At 39.9% G+C, this 18,508-nt stretch overlaps 2 protein-coding genes across 3 annotated transcripts; both read left to right on the forward strand.

Moving 5' to 3' along the window:
• The first annotated feature begins 4,226 nt into the window (after nt 1-4,226).
• On the forward strand, nt 4,227-5,225 carry noto (notochord homeobox). The gene is made up of 3 exons (XM_017721475.1): nt 4,227-4,527; nt 4,725-4,915; nt 5,019-5,225. The coding sequence occupies exons 1-3, from the start codon at nt 4,227-4,229 to the stop codon at nt 5,223-5,225; spliced, it is 699 nt and encodes a 232-aa protein (XP_017576964.1).
• A 2,307-nt stretch (nt 5,226-7,532) lies between these two features.
• Nucleotides 7,533-15,430, forward strand: LOC119263449 (putative uncharacterized protein DDB_G0290521). Of its 2 annotated transcripts, XM_037538320.1 has the most exons (9): nt 7,533-8,154; nt 8,912-9,382; nt 9,473-9,644; nt 9,827-10,057; nt 10,836-11,090; nt 12,103-12,168; nt 13,431-13,501; nt 15,016-15,059; nt 15,244-15,430. In XM_037538320.1, the coding sequence occupies exons 2-9, from the start codon at nt 9,182-9,184 to the stop codon at nt 15,293-15,295; spliced, it is 1,092 nt and encodes a 363-aa protein (XP_037394217.1). In that variant the 5' UTR covers nt 7,533-8,154; nt 8,912-9,181; the 3' UTR covers nt 15,296-15,430. The 2 variants fall into 2 exon arrangements, with proteins under 2 accessions (XP_037394217.1, XP_037394216.1); XM_037538319.1 differs by having other exon boundaries at nt 7,533-9,382.
• The last annotated feature ends 3,078 nt before the right edge of the window (nt 15,431-18,508 follow it).

An 18,508-nucleotide genomic window follows, 5' to 3' on the forward strand; every position in this document is an offset into this window, starting at 1 on the left:
ATACTGGAGAGTTTCATTCTTAAACAGATGTGTATATAAACATGCACACACTTACTCTACCTGACTACACTCAGGTGTGTATTGGACCCAGACGTAGTTTACCGGGCCATCCACTCAAACCACTCTCAGCAGCGAAGGACAGAGAAAGTGGCCAATGACTTGTTATTGTTTCAGCTTGATGACTGTAACGGTCATGGTAACAACAAAAAGAATGGGCCTCTGAAATGAGATGAGCCATCCTCGGACCCTCGTCCTTTTGTGTGCTCAGTAATGGACCTGAGAGAAAGAGAGAGTTTGATGTGCGTTGAATGGGTTTACCAGGTGAGAACACTGCTCCATTTTCACCTCAGCAGTAATGATGATCAGTATGTTCATAGCCTCCATCACAAGGCAGAGAGGATGATTGTAATATATTGACTTTGACAATGTGTGAAATACATGAGCATGGATGTATTTTGATGCCGATTTTTAAGTATAATGGAAAATCACAAAAAATCAGCTCAACATTAAGTACAATATATATACAATAACTATAATTTACATAGTTACACACAGACACACACATATATATATATATATATATATATATGTTATCCCACACAAACAGTGAACATACACATCCAAAAGCATACACAGATACATTCCTTAATCTGAAACAGATACATTACTGTAAAGGCTCTAGAGTTTCTTTCAGTGGTCAGCTGTGTGTATGGGAAGTGAGTTTCAGGTCTATAGAATGAGGGATGTTGTGTCGTAGGAGGGGCAGCTACTGTTCTCCAATACGACTATGAAAAGGACCTCCAGGACAATGGCCCTCAGTGTGTTCTTCGTCTGGCTCCAATACACAAACTCAAACTTAGCCTTGATTTTGACTGGTCAGGTCCATCTCACAAAGCCACTCAATCATTTCTGGATTTAGCCTAATGCAGTGATTAGAACAACCATCAAAGCATGGCTCTCTGATGGTTCACTATGTTGGCCACTTTAGTCTAATTGAAGGGTTCCAATCAAAAATGCTGTATATCTGTTTGTAACAATTTGGGATCATCTTCACAGCTGATGTATGATGAAAAGCACTTTTGTACTCCTCTAATAAAGGATAAATTAATCACAACATGGCACTAATGTTGCTTGTAAGTGGAAGGCCCATTCCCAACATATACAAGTTCTTAAAATAGTCTGCATGTATTTTGGAATTAAACGCTTCAATTCTACATGGAGGACCTGATGTATTGAATTTACTTGATTCAAGTGTGTACATCATTTCCTCATGCATAAGATTTAATAATGCACTTTCTTTTAAAACTTTCTCTCAAAACTTTTAAAACATTGCTTTTTATCAATATATATATTGATTTCAATACAATCTGTCGTGGACTGTATAAAATCTGCAGTGTAAGCAAGGCCCTGGATGAATAGGACAGGGGATGAATAGGATAAAGATCCTAAGAGAATAATGCTGTAAAGGGCCTTTCTTCTGGGCAGCGTCTCATGTCCACGCTGTCGTCACGCAGAGGGAAAGTGGAGGGCTGCTTGAAGTGGGAACTGAGAAGTAATATGTAAATACTCCCGGCGTGATAACGGTTGAGAGCAACATGTTAATAAACAGAGCTGACCTGGCCTGGGTGGTCGGCCTGTGGCTGTTTGCGCTCTTCATTAGGCGCGCTAGTGTCAGGCCACTGCGGTAATTAGACAGCGCGCGGCTCAAAGGCACAAACCTGCGCGCTGTGTTTGACCGCGGTTTAGCGGGGTCCTTACAGCGGCCCCGAGTCACGGCAATGAGCTGCAGAGTTTGCAGAGCTGCCCATAATCCCCGTTCTGAAAGGGACACTGTTTGCACTAAGACAGTGCAAGAAAGCGAATCACTTCCTTTAGCGAGAGCGCCGCTTTTCATCTGCGCCGTTTCAAGTCCTAATTGTTAGGAGCCCCGCTGGTGACATCCTGCATAAGTAAAAAAAAAATGCGTGGGCAATTAAGTCGTGGCCATGACTTAGTGAGGCGTAGGAAGCCGTAGCCACGCATTAGGATCTCGTTCCCACCCCTTACAAGTCGTGGCCACGCATTATTTTTATTTATACAGGTTGTCACCAGAGGGGCTCCGTATTTGAATTGAGAGTCAGTAATGAGGAAGTCTTCAGCGGACAGCAGCGGCTTCCTTTAACCTTCCCTCACGCGTTCAGTCAGACTCACAGGATACCTGTCACTTTTTCATTTGGCTTCATCCGAATAGCCTGAATACAAAGGCATTATTTCATAACACTCCATTACAGCACAGGGTTACTACTGCGTGGTAAACAACATGCCAGACCAATGAAGGAATGATGGTACATTCCTAAAAACATGGTTCTTCATGGGTTCTTTGGTAAAGAGAATGATTCTATTTAGAACCATGAGTTTTATATAGCACAACTCTAGGGTTCTTTGTATGGTGCAATGGTTCTTTAGATTGACGGTGTTGTATTTGGTTCTGTATAGATCTGGTTTGAAAAGTTCTAAATAGCACATAAAGGGTTCTGATATGATATTTAGCTCATAACAATATAAGAGCACTTTCTGGTGCTATACAGAATCCTTCTCAAACAGGTTCCACAAAGAAGCATATCCAACACATTCTGAGTCACTCGAAAGAACCACTTTACCATACAGGGAACTATTTAAGCATGGTATGGTTCCATATAGAATTCACGGTTCTAAAGAGAGCAGGTTGAAAAGTTCATACTGAATTCTCCACAGAGAACATGTTTGAAAAGGGTTCAATATAGCACCAAAAAGGGTTCTGCTATTGTTATGATATCAAGCTTGTAACATACAAGAACAGTTTCTTGTATTATATAGAACCCCTTTCAATAGAACCATATTCAACACATTCTGAATCAATCTGAAGAACCATTTCACAGTGCAAAGCAACCCTTAAGCATGGAATGGCCTCATGGCTCTACATAGAATAATTCTTATTGCTAAAAGCCCTTGAAGAAGAGTCATCTTTTTAAGAATGTATGTAAAAGTTTGGTCAGACACACTTCTGCCCATTTTTATGCACACTTGCTGTTCATTTGCTGAATTTAACATATTGGGAGAAGACAAAAGGATAAACGGTGAGCTGTGCAAAGCTTATGACACATTTACTATTTTAAAATGAAGTGATCAGATTCAGGGTTAGCCCACCCTGAATCTGATCACTTCATTTAAAAATAGTAAATGTGTCTCAACAGATACCAAAGGGCACTAAAATGACCTGTTTTTAAATTTGGTTGTTTGCCACCGAGAGCAAAACTACCGAAAGTGGCACCATCCAGAACCTGCAAAAACACACACCTGGCCATTATGATAGAGGGAGGAGAGCTGATCAGTGTGTTTACTTGGACCGTAAACCTGCGACTCTCCTCTGGCACCTCGAGACTGAAACCGAGCTGTGAGATAACGCACTAAACACCCGCAGGTGCCTGGAGTGAAAGTAATGGCCGCATTCCGATGGCTTTAGAACTGAGTTTCTGCCTGAGAAATCGATCGACATCTGAGTGTTCATTTGGATTTTAGATTAACAACGTTTCCTTATATGGAGACACAGGCCTGGAGACAGGCCTTCAATGTGATTAGAAGACTCTCTTCTGGTGTTTTCTTTTTCTCTTCCACCTCCGAATGTGAGAGTATTTGTTCCGCTGCGTGGCGCTTTCGGCGGCGCGCTTTGATGCTTCAAACACAAAATAAGATGATTTGCTTGAGCTGAATGCTCTCTCTCTCTCTCTCTCTCTCTCTCTCTCTCTCTCTCTCTCTCTCTCTCTCTCTCTTTCTCTCTCTCAGCGAATGAGCTTCTCTATCACACAACCGTGCAGGAATCTGGAGGAACCCCCTGCTCCTCAAGCCCCCCTCCCCCCACCCACTCCTCCTCCGCTGCGTTCCCGGGCTACCTCCGGGGGCACTGGGAGCAAAGGACCATTAGGATATTTGACAATCTCAGCTTGTTACAACTCCATCAGTTAATTGGATCCCTTGTAGCACCGCTCGCTCCACTCATCTGCTACTTTAAAAGACAAAAGCGCAAAAAGGGGAGGGGGAAGGGGGATCGTTGACACCTTGTACTTGGGGGCGTGTATAAAAAAGGGAACCCTGGCTTCTCCAAGCCATCACTTCCACTCCTCTCCACTGAAGAACAGCGGACAGCAGCTCAGGATCGGATACCTTTCTGGTTTTATTCTCGTTTTCCTTTGACTCCCTAAGAGGACAACATGCAGCCCTTGGCGCGAGCCACTTACGGACACGCGGACTGCACGGCGACTGCGGCCAAACCGCACGTGGGGAAATCGTTCACCATTGACGCGCTGCTGGCGAGGCCTGAGCACGCCGAGCGGCCCCGGACCGGCTCCTTCAAGAGCGCGCACAGCCCCGGCGCGCTGCTCCCGGTGTGCCCGCCGCTCCCTCACTACATGTACAGCCCGAGCTTCGTGCACGCGCAGCCCAGCTACCCGATCTACTGCTGCCCACCGTACGCCTACCACTCCACCTGCCGAGGCGCTGTTTACTCACAAGGTAAGCGCTCGCGACCTTTTCTGATCAATTCACTAGGCTTATAAGATTCAAAGACTCAGTGACACTCAATGAGCTTAAACCTATAGTGAATGGACACTGATAGAGCTGCTGATCCATGTCCAGGAAAGCGGCTTGATAAGTCCCCACTGAATTAGTTCATTCACCACATTGACCATATCGTCCACTTTCCTCCGCAGACGCAGTCCTGGCTAAAACAAGCGCGCTGCAGCAGCACTACAAGCACAAGGCCGGCAAATCCAAGAGGATGCGCACGAGCTTCACCAACGAGCAGCTCTCGCGCCTGGAGAAGGAGTTCGCGCGCCAGCAGTACATGGTTGGTTCCGAGCGATTCCTACTAGCGTCCGCACTGCAGCTCACTGAGGCTCAGGTAGGTCACAAACAAGAACACAAGCACTGCACCGCAGCTTCATTTAGACCAGAAAAGCTCCATGAGAGATCAACGCTAAACCCGCTGTGCGTCTCCTCTCCAGGTCAAAGTGTGGTTCCAGAACAGGCGAATCAAGTGGAGGAAGCAGAGTCTAGAGCAGCAGCAGGCCAAACTTGCCAAGCTGGGCCTGGCAGGACCACCCAAAAGCCCCGGCTCTCAGGGCCGCGAGGACGAGGGAGACGAGGACGAGCACGACTTCACCGAGGACTCCGAGGTGGACGTGGACATCGACGACTCGCTGAACGACTGAGAGACGAGAACTCCAGTGAATTTTACTGCCAAACACTGCGATTTGTACATATCTGGACTGCTACAGATGGAGTAGCTCCCTCTCTCGTTTGTAAAAAATATTTAATTATAGATCGTTATATATTTAAGTCTTTTCTGTATTATTGCTCTTATGAGAGTACGCTTTCTTTTCTTTTTGTACACGTTTGTATGGATGAAATAAACGAAATATATTTTTTAAACTGAACAATTACTATTCTTTCAGTGCAGCTCTGGGGCAACTTTGTGGAGAACAAAGTCATAGTAGGATAAATATGGTAAACAATATACAACAATGAGAATGAACAGCAAAGTAAAATAAATAAAGTAAAAGATAATGCACATCTGAAAATAGACCAAACTGCTGGTAAGACAAAACAATTATCTCAGTTATAAAATGCAAATTTTGTGCATTAAAAAAAGAATCTTGTAGACGGATGCTAGTCAGCATAATTGCTTAAATCTTTCCAGGCTTAAAACTGCATATTTATGCTTACAGTTTCCAGATTAAATTGGCCATAAACACATGTTGTTAATGCTTCTTCTGTCATTATATGTATTATCACAGCTCTTTCTGGGGGGTAAAATGTTCAATTGAGTGTCAATGTTTTGTTCATGTTGCAGAATTAAGAAAATTTAACTGAAAGATCTGTTTCACAGTCCGCAAATGATTTTTTCTTTTGTTCACTGAGAGCACCAGTTGAGTAATATGATTTTGAGAACATATCAAGCCACCTCTTCTTGTGAAAGACAAGCTAAAATATAAAGTATACAAACTACATATTTTTGACACTTCAAGAAAAACACCTGAACCTTTAGGCCACTGAGGAGCACAGTTTAATTATTACATAATTATTACACAACTATTACAAAAAAATATTCAGTGACTGTCACTTCTCTAAAGCTTCTAAATTTTTACACATATCAAAGGATGAACAATTCTGCATAACCAAATCATTAAAAATCTCCATAGATTTATTTTTACAGTGGTGATAGGAACCAAATGTCTGAAGAGTTCAATGCCTCTAAAAGGTACTTCACAAAAAAGTACTGGGAATGAAACATTAGTTCACGATAGTTCTGAGAAAAGGTTTTGGCCTATTTAAAAACGTATATGGCTGGGGTGTATATGCAGGGCATGTCTGACAAAATAGGCACCAAAGAAACCTTTTTTTTCAGATTTACTACGATTTCACCATTATCAACATTAATGACACATATAGGTCCCCTGTTATTTTGGATAGCAAATAAAAGGGCTGTGTTTCTGCTTTAGCTCACCACCTTGAATACTGCTTTAAACATACGTGTCTTTGGGCCTAGGCCTGTCTCATCTGCCATCAGTTAAGTATTATTTCAGTGTGAGTGCAGTCAGATGACACTAAACTGCACAAAGTGAAGTTGTTTGAAAGATTGTAATAGTAATGTAATACATACTAAATATATGCAGTATTTATTTATATGCCACTATGATCTGTACTGGTCTGTGAAGTGCTGAGCTAAAGCTAATGATGGTCTCAGGCTGAGCCCAGCTGCAGCACTGGGAGACATGCTGCCTCTCTGGCTCCAAGCAGATCTCCTCATTTAAGAGAGAAAGAGAGAATGTCTTCACATCCTTTTAGGCATGGAGCTGTCTTCTGCTTGTGTTTTCTCCATAGCACACTGAAGCACGCTAAAGCCTGTTAGTATGGTGGCTTTGTGCAGCTGCAGGCCGGGCAATTGTGATTAGGTTGGATTCAACCGGGTCTCACTCCCTATGCGTATGAAATCGTACGCAAAACTAAACACTGGGATGCGTACTCATGCGTACGCAGAGAGCTGCGTACAAATGTTACGCCGCTATCAAATACATGTAAATACTCGCCGATTCCCGACAAATCGATCCCTAGGCTATATTTAGGTGTCCAAACTGATCGTAGTATCTACTCTGTACAGTATATTAACGCAAACGCTAAAAAAAGATGAGACATTTGACGTTTTACGAGTTGAGAGAGAGAGACATAGAGAGAGATGCACTTACTGAGCGAATGCCTAGAATACAGTGGGATTCGGTCAGAATTCTTCACTAAAAAGACCAACATAATCGCTTTATTAAAACCCTTCCTGAGCAATGATGTCTGAGGTAAATATAAGCGTGCTATACACTGGAGCACAGTATGTTCAGGCCTGCCACAGAGTAAGGGACGGAGATACACACCAATGAGCACACACGTTATTATTAATTAATAATAATAATAGTATTAATATTAGTAATTAATATATTATTCATAATTCTGTTATTAATTAATAAACTATGAGAGGTTAATAGTTTCATAGTTTAGGGTTTGTTCGGTTTGTTTTTGGCTACTTTTTTCTGATGTGTGGAGACAAACGTAATTTTCACCTAAACGTATTCCTTCTTTTATTCTCTGTTTCTGGTTCTTCTCAGGTTCTGATATGCCTAAATGAACTGATTAGTATCCAAGCTCAAATAATGATGGATTTTACATCTTCAGAAGTGATGTGCGAGGTTGCCAATTTAACAAAGGAATTTACTTTTAGTCATTCTTGTTCGTTTTAGTTAACCTCACTTGTAACAGGAATTCATTCATAATAGACCACGTATGGAAACATCCCAATATATGTATGTATTTAGTTAACAAGAATGTGCTCAGACAAAGACTCTTACTGTGAAGTTCTGGTTGCATTGGTAAGGTTGCTATCCAATTTGAGCGCGATTGCGACCATCGATATCAAGGTTTTGAAGCAAAGATCGTTTAAGGGAGGGTCTAAGTTAGGGCACTACATTTCATACAGCCTCATTTATGAAAGCTAATGCATTGAAGTGAAAGTGAGCGCCCCCCATCTTTCGGACTGTGTGCACTTCCGCCCGATCCTCTGGACACGGAACCACAGCTCGCTTTTCCCTCCACACGGTGAGTGTGTAAGCAGTCCGGTGCTTAACTTGACTTCGTTTTAATAACAGACACATGCAATTCTGAATACATTAACAGTTTTTTTTCATGAATATAAACTTAAATAAAATGCAATATTAAGTAGGAGCTCGGTTTAACATCCCAAGAGTATAAGACAAATGTGCACAGAGCTGGTCATGCTGCTAGCTAAACTAGTAAACTAGCTTAGATTAGCTAGCATGCCTTTAATAAACTTGAGATTTTAATCACTCTTCCTTTTGTAAGTATCGCAATTTCTATAAAGTTATGTTGCCCTGTGCACCATGTAGTAGTTTACTTTTGACATGCTAAGAATGCGTGTCGGTGTTTAACAGGTGAAAATGTTCTTTGCTAGCTAGCATTAGAGCTGGCCTAATTAGAGCATGTGCCTAATATGTATACCTAAATAATCCACAGGTCTACACTAACATTACTCAAACTGTATGTCCATTAATGAATGATATAGAAATGACATTACAGCTAGAGCTGGTTGATATGTGAATTGTGAAAACATGAGTAAGAAGTTTTCATGATACGTGGTAGTATTTAATAAATGAGTTAAAATATTTTCAGAGTATAAACGCACAATGATATTTTTTTAAACATTTCACACACTGTGCTCTACCAAATCTAGTTGGAGAGGCCTAATTACTTTTATTACTGACAGTATCTGCAATATGCTCCGAAAAATTATATGGTAACATTAAATGTTTTGACATCTATTTTTTTCTTTTCACAGACCTTTCAGATCCCTCCTCACATCCATCTATCTCTCTATCCTTTATAGCGACCCAACGGCACTTTTAAGAGCCACTCGTCTGTCTGTCTATCCATACATCCGTTTATAATCTGATTATAGATAATCAATTTGTCTATCTACCTATCTGTTTGTCTATCTATATATCTATCTGTCTATCTCTCTATCTACTTACCTACCTACCTCTCTGTCGTTCTACCTTTTTGGCTTTCTTTCTGGCTGTTCATCTGTCTGTCTGGCTGACTGGATACCATGCCAGGTTCAACCCAAAAGACCTGCCAGTCATGCAAGGCACAAATAAATGTTGGCTGTAAACACTGCAAGCTGTGTGGGGCTTCTCAGCCCCAGAAAGTGAAATTGCAGCAGGCCAAAGACAAAGCATCAAAGGAATGGGCCCAAAAAATGTTGAATGGAAGAAACACCTCAAAGCTGATAAATTCCACCAATCTTCTAGTAAGTTAACTAATAATAACTAATCACATGGACTGTTTACATACATGGGTTTTGTAATACTACTAATATGTACTTATTGTTAACTTACAGCTCCACAAGTTTCACATGTTGGGTTATTACCCCCTTCTTCTTCTTGGGAGGAGGAAGACGAGGCAGGCCACAAATTTTAGGGCAGATGTTTTTTATCCTCAGCAGTTTTCTTCAGAAATGGAGAGGACATCAATTTCTACAATTCGTTTGCTGTATGAAGGTCTTCTAAAAGGCATGTTGAAATTAAGTGCATTGAGTATTTCACTCATTCATTTTCTGTGTCTCTCATATCTGCTTATCAAATCAGGAGGAATGAATGTTAATATGTCCTTCAAAGGACTGTAATTACTATAACATTACATTATAATAGTGTGGTATTATAATAACATTATAGTAATGTTTTTCTTCACGTAGTGGCTCTTAATCCAGAAGCCAACCCCAACTCTTCAAATGCTCCTGAGACCAACACCAGCTCTGCCCATACTCCTGAGACCAACACCAGCTTTTCACATGCTCCTGAGACCAACTTCAGCTGTTCAGATGGTCCTACAGAGAACCCCAGCTCTTCAGTTGCTCCCCTTCATACTGAACCTACATACACCTTAATTCTTACTCCTGTTACATCTGAAAAGGAAAATTCCACAGGTGAGACCCTTGCAAGCAAAGAACACAAAAGTTCCTGTCAGATGGTAATATTCACTATTATTACTCTTTCAGTTTATTACATTGAACTGTTAATGGTGTATCACTACGCTCATAAATGTGTTTTATATTTGTGTATTTACACAGTCATTTATACATTGTTTATAGATACATACAGATTAGTCACAAATTTAAGCAATAAACAATAAAAATGTTCATTTGTAAGGTGATCCCAAGCTGCTAGAAAAGTTTATTGCCCCTTGGCATAGATGCAACCACCTTTATAATCCAGTGATTATTCTGGTCAAAATGCATCATTCATGTATGTCTCTTAACTAAAATCAGTCCTTCTGAGAGTGAAAGCAAGTACCAAAAAATAATGCTTAACATTCACTGAATGTGTTTGCGGGTCCAGACTTCTATTTCTCACTCATATAACATAATTTATTAAGGTTTCTATAAAGTAACTGAGTTAGAACATAGATGTTCGTGAAGGCTACATTAACTGGACTTTTTATCTTACGCACTTACTATATGGGCAATAGGCCGACACAATTAATTTTTTATCTTTGTTGGTCCAGTATTGTTCCCTTTCTGTTAATGGAAATAGAAGAGGTTTGCTGATAAATTGTGCAGCACAATCTACACAACGGTCAATTACTGTAAACTTGTAAAATATATTGGCGATGTACTTGGCACCATGAATGAAACACGAGAGGTTTGTATTATCGGTCATGCATTCTGTGGAACTGTAGTTAATAAAATATTTTCCTCAACTTAGTGGTTCTTAATCTGGAAGTCAACCCCAGCTCTTCAGATGATCCTGAGACCAGCCCCATCTGTTCAGATGCTCCTGAGACCAGCCCCTTCTCTTCAGATGGTCCTGAGGCTAGCCCCAGCTTTTCAGCTCCTCCTGAGCCCCGCAGCAGCTCTTTAGATGAACTCAATCCAATTCTCTCCCCTGTTACATCTGGAAATGGGAATTCCACAGACAAGTACCCCTGCAAGAAAAGAACACAAGAAGTAACACCAAATGGTAAATTATTAGCTTCACTATACTTTTTAAGGTTATTGCATTGAACTGTAATCAGTCATTATGCAATAATACGACAGACAAAACAATCTAAGATTACATTTTCACTTTCAGCAGAGAGTTAGCAAAAACAGCTAGCCTCTTGTTTACCATGAAAACTTGATAGTCTGTTTAGTTGTTGAACAATGGCACCCATGCCCATCATTTGCCTATTAAGCAACTGACCCCCGCAATGCAGACCTAGCCGTGTTTAAATATCCCATAAACTAGTAAAGTAGATGAATGAAACGTTTGTCAAATCGTCAAACAATTAGCACCCACATCGGTACAGTTAATAAAACTATTGTATCATTGGAAACAAATCTAACCTTTATTAGATTCGTATTTGTGTAATCATAATTTTATGTATGTATCTGTAATGTATATGTATATTCAAATAATAATTCTGATGAAGAAATAATGTTGTTATATTTGTCATTGTTTCAGATCACTCTTACTGAACTGCGAATGAAAATAAGTATTAGATTCCTTAACATTCACTGAAGGAACCAGCAGGTTCAGACTTGTAGTCTTCCCTCCTTAAACTTTATAATACCTTGGTTGTTTTGCATTGTTTTCTATGTAGCAACTGAACAACAATGACAGTGCAAGTGAGACAGTAGTTTCTCCAGGTTGGAACCACATGGGTGACCATGTGGTTTATTTGAGACATGAATAGAACACTGAGATGAAATGTGTTTATATGGCCTACTTGTTTTGAACTCATATGAAGCAGAAATAAAATGCAGGGTAACAATACATGTAAAAAAAATATTTAACACTACTATTTAGACTAATTTTATGTGTAGTTATATAGATGCATAGTTATATAGTCTGCCTGTTTACTTCTAAATAAGAGTTGTGTTGATGTCTTCACTCAGCCAGAATGCATTGATGTCACAACTCAGCCAGCTTGTGCTGCAGCGAAAATTTCGATGTCACAGCTCTAACTACTAATATGTTTTCTTTCATCTAGTGTCCAGCTCGACATTTAATCGTACTTTTCCCTGCAAGAAAAGAAGAATAAAGATCAACCCAAGTGGTAAAATCATATTCTCACAATCTGGGGTTCTATTGGGTTCATCTATTTAATTGAATTGATGTATAACTGAAATTGTAATTATTTTTACCTAGACTAGTTTATTTGATTATATTAAGAAGAATGTAATATTTCAGAAATATTTTCTCAGGTGCCTGAAACATTTGCATAGTACCAAATACTGGTGCATGCAGCTCAAAAATTATAATTTCATCAAAAAGTTCATTTATTTCAGTAATTCAGTTCAAAAAGTGAAACTTATATATTGTATAGATACATGACAAACATAGTGATCTATTTCAAGTGTTTTTCTTTTAATGTTGGTAATTCTGGCTTACAGTCAATGAAAACCCAAAAGTCATTACCTTAAAAAATTAGAATATTATATAAGACCAATTTTTAAAAAGATTTTTAATACAGAAATGACTACTGAAAAGTATGTACAGTATATGCACTCAACACTTGGTCAGGGCTCTTTTTGCATGAATTACTGCATCAGTGCGGCGTGTCATGGAGGCGATCAGTCTGTGGCACTGCTGAAGTGTTATGGAAGACCAGGTTGCTTTGATGGCTGCCCAAACCATCACTGATTGTGGAAACTTCACACTAGACCTCAAGCAGCTTGGATTGTATGCCTCTACACTCTTCCTCCAGACTCTGGGACCTTGATTTCCAAATGAAATGCAACATTTACTTTTAGCTGAAAACAAGACCTTGGACCACTGAGCAGCAGTCCAGTCCTTTTTGTCTGTGAACAGCCAGCTTCTTTAGCAATGACCTTTTGTGGCTTACCCATCCTTGTGGAGGGTGTCAACGACTGCCTTCTGGACATCTGTCAAGTCAGCAGTCTTTCCCATGCTAGTGTAGCCTATTGAACCAGACTAAGGGACCGCTTTAAAGGCTTAGAAAACCTTAATTTTCTGAGATAATAACGTTTGGGTTTTCATTGACTGTAAGCCATGAACATCAACATTAAAAGAAATAAACGCCTGAAATAGATCACTACGTTTGTCTATCTATACAATATATGGCTTACACTTTTTGAATTGAATTACTGAAATAAATCAACTTTATGATGAAATTCTAATTTATTGAGATGCACCTGTACATTACAAACACTGGATATCTGGTAGGTTTACAGCAAAAGGTTGGCCCTGAGTACTAGAACCACTGCATTATAGGACATTGCTTTAATTAATCTAAATATATGACTACATACATTAACAAAGCTGGTCATAATGAAATTTGTACTGTTTGTACTTTAGAATGCCCTGTCCACACTATGGCTGACACCTACCCAGTCCAAAAAATTTTATCACAGAGGGTATCAAAAGAGGTGAGTGATCATTGTTTCAGTGTATAAGATAAGATAAGATAACACTTTATTAATCCTGAAGGAAATTGCAGATCCTGAAGGAAATTCATCTTTTGAATGCAAACTGAGATAAAGGGTCCTATTTTTATGATGTGTTAGGATAAACACATGCACAGTGGGAAAAAATATAGGCTATATTCCAAAATGAATGTCTCATCGTCACAAATCAGCTACATATCCAATCCAAGAACACATTAAAAGTAATTCAGCTCTGACTTAAGACTCAGTTCTACCCTGGTATAAACATGTTTAAAGCTACAGGTGTTCTCTGAATGTCTGGTACACCAAACACCCTGATGAGGTAAAATATTATGACCACATGCCTTATATGCTGTTGACCATATGCCGCATGCCACCACAGTAGCTCCAACATGCTGAGGCAAGGCCTCTGAAGGTGCTCCGTGGTATACGGTACCCAGACATTAACTGCAAATCCTTTGCATCCTGTAAGTTGCAAAGTAGAGCTGCTGGATAGGACCTGCTGTTGCAGTACATCACAAATGCTTAATGTGATGTCACAAATGATTAAGCACAGATGCTTAATCTGCTTAAGATCTGGAGGTCAGGGAACTCTTTTGCATGTTCCTCAAACCGTTCCCAAACGGTGTGCAGTGTGGCAGGATGCATTATTAGGAGTCATCCTGAAAGATATCACTGCCATCAGGGAACCTGTACCTGACCCATAACAATGTTTAGGGAGGTGGAATGTGTCAAATTGAGCAACCCTCAGACAACCTTCTTTCATTGTTCCAAGGTATGATTCTCATGACGCATTGTGGGCGCATGGGACAAGCCTGGACACTCTGACAGGACTTTAGCTACAGCTAAACAGCCACATATAAGATAAGATAGCCTTTTATTATCCCACAGGGGTAAATTTGCAGCAAGGTGCAATACATTGTGTAGCTAGTATTAAATGTTTTTTTTTTTTTTATTATTATTTGTGACCCAGTAGCCCAGACAATATAGCCTTCATTGTCTCATCAATGAGCTTTGAGCACCCAACACCTTCTTGCAGGTTTGTGATTTGCCATTTCTGAGATGCTCCAGATGCCCAGGCTTCTGATGATTTGGTCACTCAGGTCTTCAATCTTGCCGATTTCTCCCTAGAACCAACATGCTGACTATGAGAAGCAACTGTTCAGTTGTAATGTATCACAAACCTTGACATGCGTCACTGTCATAATATCGGTGTTTGCTTCATCTGTGAGTGGTCATAATGTTTTTTACTTTGAGGTGTATAAATCTTGTGATTTTATGATGAGTATTATCTTGAAACTGATGCTGTTTATTGTTCTGTCTTTGAGATGACAATATTTGTAGCCAAGTCCTAGACTGAATGAAACCACTGTGGTGTTGTGTGTCGATTCAGCATAATGTCTTAGAAGATGTTGTGGTGTATTTGTAGCGAGACCAGGTCAGTAACACTGTAATTGGACTGTGGAGTGTAATGAATAATTTATATTTCATCATAGGGCACAAAAGAGGTCAAAGTCCGTTGGCAGCAGTGTTCTGGGTGGTATGTGAACTTTGTCATTTGTGATTTAATTCTGAAATTAAAATGTGAAAGTTTATGTACTTACATAAGCAAGTCACTGCGGAGGATAGAGAGGATTACAAGGCTCATTTCTATTCACACTCCGATTTATAAGAATGTATTTTACGTAATGTGATGCCTTATATTTTGTTTTCTTTTTTTGCAGTGGCATCAAGTGGAAAGACACATGGGAGCCTTTCAACGAGATATTCCCGTAGTAATGATTTGAAATAATACTCTAAATTATTCATTTTGGAATTTTGATGTTTAGCATAACTATTTCTAGGTGATGTGTTATTTATTCATCATTACCCTTGTCATTCATAAGGTTATTATTGTTCAATAAAGATATTGTGCAACATCTTAAAACAATACTTGTATGTGGAATTAAAGTGTTTACCCCACACACCTTTTCTTTACCTACATATCACTTAAAATTGATATAATATTGTAAAACTTCATGTTGTATTTCTAATTGTTCTTAACTTGTAGCACCACATTCTCAGAATCAGTCATGTTCGCAATTTCAGTGATACACTATATTGTCTGTTTTGCCAAAAGTAACAATCAAAACTTTTGGTCATACAATTACCTGCAGAAAGCTCTGGGGCATTGTTGGGTCATTATCACTTATTTTATTGATTAGTCAGTCACATGCTTACACCAACATTAGATTTGTAATGATTTTCACTTATTCTAAAACATCATTATACTTTAAAATTAATGGTTGGGTTATTTTTGTACCATGAAGTGTATTGCGCAGGTTTATAGACATGGCCCTGTTCTACACTGGCTGTGTACTTCAACATAAACGATAAAGTTGTGTAATGATAAAAACAGATCAGTAACACGATTGGATATAAAAGAGCATCCCAGAGTTTCAGAAGTAAATAAGGAAATCATGGACATGGATCATCATCCGGGCTAGAGGAGGAGAGGGACCATCTGGTTTGTCATCGGAACACAAAAGGCCAGCATGCATGGTGGTATGTGGTAGAGGGCTAAGTGGATAAGTGCATATGGCATTTGGCATTGTGCACAGTTTGGCAACGACAAATGACATTTGATGCATTGTGAAAGGAAAAATAGGACAAAGGACACCCCAAACCATTCATGTATATACCTGTGCCCTTGTAATTCAGGGTGTGAGTTTGAAGAGGATTGGAGAAAGTCAAAAATTTGGTCCAAAGGGTTTTTTTAGACCAAAATTTTGACTTTCTCCAATCCTCTTCAAACTCACACTCTGACTTAGGGAGCCCAAACTTGGACTGTGCTGGTCTTATTTTCAATGTAGGTCACTCCAAAGCAGAGATCTCATAATCCCAATTCCAATCTACTCAAGTCACCAAAATAGGTGGGTTTTGTACAGTAGAATTTTACAACTCTGAAGACATATATGGCTTCAGTGAAACATGTACTATGTTAATTAATGCTTAGTTTGTGAGTTTTAAGCTCATTTCTTAAAATAAACTAGCATCCCATTTCTTGATCCTACTTCACATCTATATGACATAGTTCAAATAGGTGTGAATTTGCATCCCAATTGACATTATTTGACACAGTTCATATAGATGTGAATTTGCATCCCACTCACAAAGAATGTTCATGTGGGCAGGCCCTTGTTGCTAGGTGCTTGTAACAATGGACTAACCATGTATATATAGTGAAGAGTAACACTCTATGAGGGGGTGCAGCTACCTCCATCCATTGGCCCGCACCACCCAAATCCATATTACATTATGATATATGATGTAATATATGTATGTATGTATCTAATATGATGTATCTAAATTTTGGTTCAGCTGAGCTCAGCGGTTGGCCCTGTCTGGCCCTGTCTCCGCCCTTTGACCTAGGGGTCCGTGCTTGCAGTATGTTCATCTAGGGGGACTTTACAATGCGTCCATGCAGCAGCATGTGACTGCATTCATGCGTTGGGCCACAGAAGCATGTTATATGCCTGATTTTGCCCCTATAGTGCTCTATATAGTATAGCCCATAAGGGCACCTTGAAAGGTTTGCCACGTGTCTGCCCTTTGATCTAGGTGTCCGTGCTTGCAATATGTTCATGTGGGGGTCCTATGCAATGCGTCCCCGAGGCAGAAACTGTTGAGCATTCTGTTTTTATTTACATTTTTAGGGTCATAAATCATGTCACATAATTCAATATGTGACATAATTCATCAGCATGATAAAACATTTTTTTATAAACTTGATATTTTCATATAAGCTTGAAAGGTGCCTCCTACTTTATTTCTTATATAAATAATCAATGTATGAAATTTCACATTTATATGTGAATTAGTTGCTGAATTAGAGTTTTTTAAAGTGTGCAAATTTTTGTTATTCCTGGGGGTGTTGCTGGACCTCCAGGGGTCAAATGGCATTAAGAACTGTATATATGACTCTTCTATCATGCAGAACAACCTAGGCAGAGATACTGGGAGTCTGATACCAAAAAATGTTCCCTTCTTCCCAGTTCTTATGTTATTGCTTCTAGTGGCAGTTTGGAGTTGCACAGGCACAAGGTCACCAGGCACAGCGCTGCATTCATATGCAGGCTTTGCAATGCGCAGCGCTGGACTGGTGAAACCTGTGGAAATAAGGGAGACAAGACACCAAACCCAACGAGGACTAGGTGTTTTGGATTAATACTCAGGTGATTGGGAATTGGGTAGGGATGGTGTAAAGTGTGCTCCCCTAGAGGTGGAGGCAGGAATGGAGGGAGTAGTCGTGTCCCCAGAGCTGGGACGCCGACCCCCCGTGACACCGTGCAAACACACAGTGGGGCTGCCGAGTGCTGAAGCATGTAAAAAATACCTATGTCCTCTGTTGCATGATATTCCAGGCGGTTGCTAGGGAGTTACTATGTCATTGCTAGGGTGTTGCTAAGTAGTTGCTAGGGTGTTACCTGGCAGTTGCTATGACATTCCAGGTGGTTACTAGAGTTTTACTATGTTGTTGCTAGGGTATTACTAGGTAGTTGCTAGGGTATCCCAGGTGGCTGCTAGGGTGTTACCAAGTGGTTGCTATAGAGTCCTAACTATGTGGGTATGTGTGTGCATGCATGTTAGTGTATATGTGTATTTAGCAGAAGTGTCATGAGTGTGAGGGAGAGGGACCCTGCGTGTCTGTGAGACTGAGTGGCCTACTGCTGCATCATCGGTTTAAAAAACTGCCCCATTCATTCCTATGGGGATTTTAAAATATTTAAACTTAAATTTATTAAAAACTATAAATCCTATCGGATCCAAAAATACACAGCACAGGTCTCGTCATGATTATCTATGTAACGGTGTTTGCACAATTTTCCATCTGTGTTGGTGACCTACTTTTCCTGCACAGCATGTTTGCCCATTAATATAACTTGAAGATTAATGTAATGTATAGTGCATTTTCATGGTGAATAAAAAAAGACAAAGTTCTCTACCATA

The sequence above is a fragment of the Pygocentrus nattereri genome, chromosome 5 (assembly GCF_015220715.1).
Source record: "Pygocentrus nattereri isolate fPygNat1 chromosome 5, fPygNat1.pri, whole genome shotgun sequence".
Taxonomy (NCBI): domain Eukaryota; kingdom Metazoa; phylum Chordata; class Actinopteri; order Characiformes; family Serrasalmidae; genus Pygocentrus; species Pygocentrus nattereri.

Excerpts from the sequence above, each read along its gene's own strand:
- LOC119263449 (XM_037538319.1), top strand. The coding sequence starts at position 9,182 with ATGCCAGGTTCAACCCAAAAGACCTGCCAGTCATGCAAGGCACAAATA. Across the intron at positions 12,169-13,430 it reads AATAAAGATCAACCCAAGTG|AATGCCCTGTCCACACTATG; the intron begins GTAAAATCATAT and ends TTTGTACTTTAG. Across the intron at positions 15,060-15,243 it reads TGGCAGCAGTGTTCTGGGTG|TGGCATCAAGTGGAAAGACA; the intron begins GTATGTGAACTT and ends CTTTTTTTGCAG.
- noto (XM_017721475.1), top strand. The coding sequence starts at position 4,227 with ATGCAGCCCTTGGCGCGAGCCACTTACGGACACGCGGACTGCACGGCG. Across the intron at positions 4,528-4,724 it reads AGGCGCTGTTTACTCACAAG|ACGCAGTCCTGGCTAAAACA; the intron begins GTAAGCGCTCGC and ends TTTCCTCCGCAG. Across the intron at positions 4,916-5,018 it reads TGCAGCTCACTGAGGCTCAG|GTCAAAGTGTGGTTCCAGAA; the intron begins GTAGGTCACAAA and ends TCTCCTCTCCAG.